Here is an 8683-nt window from a genome sequence, read left to right as displayed (position 1 = left end):
AAGCATACTCACCCATCCCATCAGCAGTTATCCAGCTTTAAAAACTGAAAGAAGCAAAGCACCAGTTTAAAGTTAGAAAAAACGTCTCAGTTAAGTCTGGGAATATTACACTCCAGTGTTCAGGTCTTTGAATGATCCACCGCCTCCTGGCGTCATTTTCCCAGAATCATCCTAGAGGGAGAAAATCTTCGGGATATTTCCTCAGCCTCACATCTTGAGGAAACATTCCTTGGCATTGCTCCAAACCTGGATTCCCTGCAGTTAGGGAGCAGAAACAAAATCATCCAGTAAACTTGAGTGCCAGTTTTCCTTTCAACCTTAGCTAGCTGATGTGCGACGTACCTTCTTGCACATGCTGATCTGCATGACAGCGTAGTTGATGAGAGCTTCCCGTAGGTCTTTGTCTTTCTGCTCCTTGAAGCGCTGGATATCCACCCAGGCCTTTTCCACGTGCTCTCTGCAGTCAAAGATATATCATCTTTAAATCCGCGTCGATCTCGAAACATTTCCAACTGCTTTTACCCAAAACCTTCCCACACCAGGCAGCTTTCAACACTCACGCGCGCTCAATCGTTTTCTCCTTGACAGTCTCTTCACCCTCTGCTATCAGATCCTCCAGCAGCTTCAGCCTGGCCTCCCTCTGCTCAGGTGCTTCTTGTCCAAAAAGCTTGTTGGTCATGCCTTTGAAGGAGAATGTCCGCACGATCTGAGGAGGTGAAGGGGAGAAGGGACAACACTGAAAATTGCAGGTGTCTCCTAAAACTAGATCCTCCTCAAACTCGGAATCTTTAACATTTTAATCTTTGCTCAAGTGCAACTGAAGAGCGTCAGTATTTTCATGGATCAGGTTTCTGGCATGCAGTTTCCTATAAGCACGTCTTATCCTGCAGCTGATGGGTGTTCAGTTACTTGGAATGACAAGTTTCTATCAGAATGAATGTGTAAAAAGCAGAGATGGATGCTCAAAGCACAGTGACAAAGCTTTGGCTCTGTCCTCTACTGGGGAAATTATGGTTCAGCAAACTGGGAACCTACTGGGAGTCCACAGCTTCAGACTGGTCTGCTTGGATTTACCCAGGTATACAAACTCAGCGATAAACCTGAAGTTTCCAAGCTCTGCGCTTGGTCCAAAAGTTAAAGACATAACACAGTCCCAAAAGCTCACCATCTTGTTCTGCCTTTAATTCACAGATAGGTAAATCACACATCTGCAATGTGAAGGATTCCATATATGTTTCCTATGTAGCCGTGTGTAAGTGTTAACAGGCAAGGAAAAGGAATACATGTAGAACATGAGCAGTGTACCCCTGTAGCCAGCTCTTCACGCTGCTGCTTCTTCGAGATGAGATCCTGCGAGGCCATCTCCAGCTCAAACTGGGTCAGCTCATGTTTCCTGCACACTGCCCTGCCAGAGCGAAATACACAAGAATGCATCATGAACTACATGCTGCATGTTCAAACAGGAGCCTTTGGCATTGTAGAGGAACGAAAAAGAGGAGAGATACATAGACATATGTGACACATGCTACATCTGACTCTGAGATGCTCTTCAGCATCATGGAGAATCCATCACCACAGCCTACGCAGTAAAAGGCTCATTGGCCCACAGAGGAGAGCCTTTTTACCTGCGGTAGAGCTGGGCGATATATGTTTTTTTTCATTTCAGGCGATAACGATATCTATCACGATATCAGCCAAATAACTATTTGTAAGATTTAAATGTGCCGTTGCTCACAAGTAAAATGTGAAATAATCAGCAGCTTGTTTTGATTTAAATATTTATTTCCCATAATAAGTTCAACAGGGTAGATGTACTTAAGGAACATGAGACTTTTTCAGATAAATAAAGGCAAATATTGCAAACTACACAAAAGGCAGCCGCTAAAGCGTTTAAGTTTCAAAATAGAACAAACGAAACAGACTAAACTGTCAATTCCACTTAGAAACAAAATATTAATTCTAAAAATAAATCTTAGTTTGTTTTACAGAAGAACAGACAAAACTGACTAACTTTTGTCAATATCAAATAAACTGAGAACTAAAAGGAAATTCTCAATCTCTCCTTGTTGTATAGCTGAGCTTTTCAAACAGTTTTAACAGTTACTTTAGTCTGACAAAAGCCGAATGACGAATCAGCGCTTCCAGTCAGAGACTGAGCTGCACCGCTTTATTGTATTTCCAGACTTGCTTTCGGCACATTTACAGTGCGCGCTGCTCTGTTTTTGTCAGACTTGAAATAGCAGAAATACCTTCACACTACGGGACTTCTTTGGCTCTTCCGTTCAACAATCTCTCCGGCGTTGGAACCATCATCTGTTTTCTCTTCGGTAACCTTCGGTCACGCTCGGTTGATTTTTCTAGTCGGCACACTCATTTCCTCCGTTACCCGGGCGGCACGGCGGCTGGCTGCTTCCCAAACAAATACACATGTGCGGCTTGGCACTTGTGCTGTACGTAACAAGTCACCTGACGTGACGCTGCGGCTGTGATTGGTTCGGCTCTGCGCTACTTAATTTGGATTGGCTGTTCTTTTTTCTTTTTAAGAGGACAAGAGCGGCGAGGTCTATCGCGACAGTTTAATTTTTCTGTCGAGAAAAAGTTATTTTGCAACACATATCGTTATCGTTCTATCGCCCAGCTCCAACCTGTGGCTATTAGACTGTAAGACTCTGATTTTAAAACTCTACACGTGCACATCAACATGTTAGAATAGCATATATATAAAACATATCATTGTTTTGGCAGCACTCACTGGATTGACCGATCTTCAGAACAATAGGAAAGTAGCTGCCATCACCAGTGTGTGACTGTGTGTGTGAATGGGTGGATGACTGGTTGTGTAAAGCGCTTTGGGGTCCTTAGGGACTAGTAAAGCGCTATACAAATACAGGCCATTTACCATTTAAAGTCCAAGGAACTGAGTAAAAATCTAAGAAAGTAGGAAGGTTCCTCAACAACTGCTTATTCCAACATTGTCAGTTCAAAGATCTTCAAACCTGACTGAAATGTCCCGCTGCCCATGTGGACATGCCAGATGCCTCGTGGAGAAATGTTCTCTGGTTAAACAAGACAAAGACTGAGCTATTTGGCCACAATGACAGGAGGGATGTTTGGAGGAGCAAAGGTGAGGCTTTCAGACCTAAAACACTGGCAGCTGTAAAGAGCAGCGGTGTTAGCATCGTGCTGTGGAGCTGTGGTACTGGTACAAAGTAGACGGAATAACGAAGAAGGAACACCTTAGATTCTTCAACTTTATTACAGATCAACAGCTAAATCATTGCAACTTGTGCACAACTGGATACTCCAACAATGATTCCTAACAAATACTGAAACTGGCTTTGGAATGGGTAAAACAGGCTAACACGGAGCAGCTGCTGGAAAATCGCTCGGTGTTGCAGTTTGGTCTTACCTCAGAGCTTCGGCATAGAAAAGATATTCTTTCAGCTGGTCTGCATAGTGTTCCTCCTCCTCTAGGATGTCATCTATTGAAGCAGCATATCTGCAACCATGTGACAAAACACAAGATCTCACTTCAGCAGAAACACAGCTGGTGGTAACATCTGTAGCACTATGTGGTAAATCTATGTCAGGGAAACGTACGCATCCATATGATGACCCGCACTTTGCAGTCCATCTCCCATCTCTTTTTCAATGGCACTCCACTCACTGCAGTGAAGACATGGATGTGCACACATAAGTATAAACAGTACGCCACCCAGTGCAACATCTGACAACACAGTATCTTAAAAATGACGTTTTCTTTCCTTTTACTTAACACAAAACGGCACGTGAGCAGGGTTAGAAGAGTCTGTTACTCTGTTACTAGATACATCGTTAGAGCCATTCATCTCTACACTGCAAACCGGCCCACACTATGTGTGACAGCGCAACAAAACCACGCTATCATCCAAAAACGCCTCTGCCACTCGGCTTCACACAGGAACAAAGAAGACAAAAACATACATAATGTGAACATGCGTTCTACATATACTCAAGTAAACATTGCCAGTAGATTGTTTAGTTAAAACCCCAAATTGGCTCCAGTTTGAGGATATAAGGACAGATGGTGCAGCTTGTGAAGCTAAAACTCAGGATTTGTATTAAAACCAACTGAGAGAATGAGAAATTAGGCAATGAAACTTGAACAAATTAACGATCAGTACATTTTTCTTAGCCTTGCAGATGCATAATAAACTTGTCAAACCTGAAGACTCGTCCATAGTTTCCATGAACTTTAAAAACACCGTACAGTCGGTCAGCAACCCTCTACAAGAGACACACAGAAGGATGTTTGTTAACCTTAATGTTCCTGAGGTTAAGGACGAACTTTCACTGTTATTTTTGAAGTTCAGTATAAGTGACTCATTGATTTTTAAGCAGCTGTAATCACAATGTAAATCTTTGAAAACAAGTTCACCTCATCATGTCTGAGGCTGGATGATGAAGATGTCACTGTTGTGTTTAGAACTGGCTTCAGATATTTCCAAGGGGCAAAAGATTCAGTGTGTGTGTGTGTGTGTGTGTGTGTGTGTGTGTGTGTGTGTGTGTGTGTGTGTGTGTGTGTGTGTGTGAGACAGGCAAAAGTGAGACTTACTGCTCGTGCTCGGAGCAGCTGAGATGTGTGAGACTGCAGCTCATCGCTGTAATGCTTCATCTCCATGAAGCATCTGAGTGATAAAAGAAGAGAGACACATTTACACAAGATTCATATTTTTATTTCGTTTGATCAGCTCCTTACGAAGAACAACATCGATGCAAATGACCACCAAGTGCCTAAAGGTCCTTCCGCACACAAAGTGGCGTGCACTGTGGGAACTGCTAGGTTGCACAAACAGCCTAAAACGTATCTTGCAGCTGATGATCGGCCTGCACTACGTCGTGGTTTGAAGTCGCTCATGGTCTTGACATGCATCACATGCACACTGCTATCATCCTGCATTTCTATTGCTCATGCGAGAGTATGTCATACCCTGCCGTTCGCTCCCTGGCCAGTGGACACTGTGCTTTGCTCAATGCAATGGGAAACAATTTTTGCGTTGCATTAGTCATAAAAATGAATGTTATTGTTTTTTATGTGAAAATCCCTTATTGGTTACTTAAAAATATCTCAGAAATCATCAAAGACTGGGCTTAAACATGCAGGAAGGTCCAAACTAGTGTGTGTCTGTGCACACCCACAGACACACACTAGTTTGCGTATCTGTGGACATTTAGTTTAGGCTTCTGGCTGAGTGGTGGCAGAGTCTGTCTTATTTCTGTGTTGATGCTTTAAATTAAATGTTTTTACAAAAAGAAAATAAGTCTCTTATTAAAACAGCAACTTACTTATCTGGATTCCTCACTCTGAAGGTGGCACTGAGAGCCCTGAGCCTGGAATCAGCCTGCAAAAGGAGTTCCAGGAGATATTTACACTTACTGAACACTGAGAATATCTGCACAACTGTTAGTACGAGTTCAGCAACAGATGCTCGCAAATGTCCAGTACCTTTGCCTGAAATCCTGTCTCGTACACCGCTTCTTTCCAGCCATGCTCCTGACACACACACACACACACAAACACAAACACACACACACACACACACACACACACACACACACACACACACACAGAAGAACAGGTTAGTTACACTTCAGGAGTTCATCTATAAAAGATCAGCTGAATTTGCCCAGATGCCGCACCATGTACCTCAGTGAGGAAGTAGCAGAGGATCTTGTCATTGCAGAGGACTGGATGAGAAGCCACACGAAGAAGAAAGTTCTCGAGTCCAACCCTGCGTCGCTCCACAAAGTCAGGGTCCATGTTGTCTGCAGACAGCTTGTGCCACACAAACTCTGCCTGTATACATGAAGACCAACCATTTTCACTCGACCTATTCACACATGCATTTGTTTTTGACACTAGGCTTCTGTTTACATATATAAAGAAACCCCCCTTATCTAAAGGATCACTCCATTCAAGTTGTAGCTCAGGCGGTAGAGCAGGTCCCCTACTGATCCAAAGGTTCGTGGTTCAATCCCTGCTCCTCCAGTCTTGGGCAAGATACTAACCAAGTTGCTCTCTGATGCATCCATCAGAGTGTGAATGTGGTTAAACCGCACTCAGTTTAGAGTCAGTGCTTGTGAGAATGGGTGTGACTGGGTGAATGTGGCATGTTGTATACAGCGCTTTGAGTACTCCGGGACAGTAGAAAATGGCTGTATAAGAATCAGTGCATTTACCATTCCATCCAAGTCAAGCACGTTAGCATTGGTTAACATTAACAAGCAAGAATGAAATATTCTGGTGAGACATGCTTCATTAAATAAATTAGCACTAGCTACATCTAACTAATGCAGCTAGTGCTAATTCAGTAGCAGTTAGCTAGCTACTCTTAGCTTGTTTGACTGCTAACGTTATCGCTAGAAAAATCCTCTTTGATGCCACGTCACTGTTTGCTTTTCTGTCCTACTGTGGAATCTGCTTTGGAGTGTGGGTTGTGCTATTAAGTGGATGCTAGTCATTAGTGACATTAGTGATTAATGAGCAGGGCCAAGGCGGTCTGGAGGAAACATCACATCCTTCACAAAGAAATTACTCTACAACTTAATGTTGCATTTTGACCCATTTTAAAATTCAGCAATAAAAAGATTAATACATGACAAATCATTATATGTCAGTGTTATGATGGTATTAATCATGTGTCATGTATTGTATGAGTAATGACAAAGATTTTCAGCTCAATATTGACTAAGCCTTCAATTGCCAGAGTTAACTGGAAGTGCTTACACTTGTGTTGTCATATTAGATTATATATTTCTTAAAAGACACTTAACAAAGTCACACTGGACTCACCCTCTTCTCAGGCAGAGGAGGTACCACAATGTACGGATAGGTAACTATCAGGTAGTTCCGCAGCAGTTCAAACTCACTGTACCTCCTCCACAGGCAGTCGGGGGCTGGGTTATGGCCTTCAGCGACTGCATCCATTGGCCTTTAAAGAATGGACCACAGTAGAATTTTGTTCTGTTTTTGCTGAGCCAATAGATGCAATTCATGCAACATCACAAGAGGAATTACAGATAAAATATATACAGTGTGAAAACCTCACAGCTTAACCCACAGAACTTCCTTTCATACCAAAGAGGCTAACAGCATGCTGTGCTCACCTTGTTTCGATCAGGTACACAGTGAACGTCTCCTGCATGCTCACTGCATTTTTGCCGCTCCTCTTCTCGGCCTCAGCTACGCAGATCTCCATCCTGCGCATGAGGGTCGAGCCCTCTTCCACCATCTGAGTCGACACAACAAAAGAACACATGATTTGGCCCTGACACTTAAACCAAGAAACACAGAAGTCAGTGAGAAAAGCTGAGGTAACATTAGTCAGTGAAACAACAAAGCCTCAGACGGGTAAGGTGTTTTATCCTTCAACACTTGATGTTCTTTACAATGACAAATATGAATGAGTTGATACCACTAAAATCTTTTGGTGTAAATTTAATTACGAAGAGTTGGTAGGAGCAGGAACCAAAAGCAAAGAGGAAGTGAGAGCTGGAGTTTTATTTTTTACACAGATATTGTCACATGTTCTGAATATGCATGACGTGCACCCCACCTATGCCAGCTGGGTTATGCTCCAGCCCTGAATTGGACAATTAATGAAGAAAATGGATGGATGACGGAGTGTATCCCTGACACAGGTAGACAAATTGATTCCATTAAGTTCCTTAAATGAAAGACAAAAACGTTTTAAACAGACTCCGTGACTCTCACATAGTAATTCGTGTTTGTTGACTCGTAGGGTGAACAACTACTCTGACTGCGCTGCATCCCAGGAACATGCACAACTCCAACCTTGTGTTTTCCTTCAGCTGTCTCTAAAACATGCGCAGCTCGATCATCCATCAGCTCCATGCTCCTCCCTACGCTAACAGCTGTTTATATGACGCACGCGATCCGCTTTTATAGCCAAATTAACATGGTAATATCCGCAAAATGAGTTAAACGCAAAAACATTACTGAGCACAGTGATATGCTGACGTGTATGGTCCTGCATGTGCTAGACTGTATGTAAGGAGCCTCTGCCCTGAGCTTTAGGTCAACGCTAAATGCCATGTAGCGTTGAATAACGCGCAATGACAAATAAAAACGAAACAAATGAGCAGGTCAACCGGGATAAAGAGAAGCTACGGTCTCACAGTGTTGTTCAAGCTGCCATCCGCTCCCGTTTGGTCTGAATCATCGTCAGTCCCCAGCGACTCTTCCCTTCCATCATCCGCCATCACCTTTCTCTCCGTGATGTTGATGTTGATCACGGCGCATGCGCAACACGTCCCTTCATCCTCGAACTCCCCCGTCCCGTGGTCGTTAGAGCCGTGCCAAGCAAAACGGGTATTTTCTGAGATTACACAGTCACATATTGATGGAAATACGAAATGTGTGTTTAGTCAGCGAATCGCGATTTTAAGGAAACACCAAGCTACAAGCTAGTTTTCATCTACATGAGTGGTGCTCAGGGAGAAGCAGGGGTGTGTCTGGAGTGAGAACTAGGGTGCCACTGACCCCTCCCACCATCACCACCAAACCTTAAATTAACACTTTGCAAAAGTGTTCTTGGGCCCTTTATGCCACTCCATTTCAAAAGTCCTGTAAACAGCCCTGGATACCTCCTGGATGTTTAGTAACATTAGCAAAACTACTGAC

At 43.2% G+C, this 8683-nt stretch overlaps 1 protein-coding gene across 2 annotated transcripts; it reads right to left on the bottom strand.

Annotated features, from left to right (window-relative positions):
- Positions 1-207: 207 nt before the first annotated feature.
- Positions 208-8262, bottom strand: LOC146614451 (sorting nexin-4-like). Of its 2 annotated transcripts, none has more exons than XM_085376182.1 (14): positions 8179-8262; positions 7147-7271; positions 6833-6971; positions 5687-5836; positions 5485-5533; positions 5326-5386; positions 4595-4667; positions 4205-4266; positions 3601-3666; positions 3410-3499; positions 1306-1405; positions 561-706; positions 343-457; positions 208-255 (listed from the first exon to the last, which is right to left on the bottom strand). In XM_085376182.1, the coding sequence occupies exons 1-14, from the start codon at positions 8260-8262 to the stop codon at positions 208-210; spliced, it is 1308 nt and encodes a 435-aa protein (XP_085232308.1). The 2 variants fall into 2 exon arrangements, with proteins under 2 accessions (XP_085232308.1, XP_085232307.1); XM_085376181.1 differs by having other exon boundaries at positions 5326-5381; positions 5486-5533.
- Between the last annotated feature and the right edge of the window lie 421 nt (positions 8263-8683).

The sequence above is a fragment of the Diplotaxodon limnothrissa genome, linkage group LG17 (genome assembly GCF_057381915.1).
Source record: "Diplotaxodon limnothrissa isolate DT_005_m linkage group LG17, D_limnothrissa_male_GT1.1, whole genome shotgun sequence".
Classification (NCBI taxonomy): domain Eukaryota; kingdom Metazoa; phylum Chordata; class Actinopteri; order Cichliformes; family Cichlidae; genus Diplotaxodon; species Diplotaxodon limnothrissa.
This window is presented reverse-complemented; position numbering and strand designations above follow the sequence as displayed.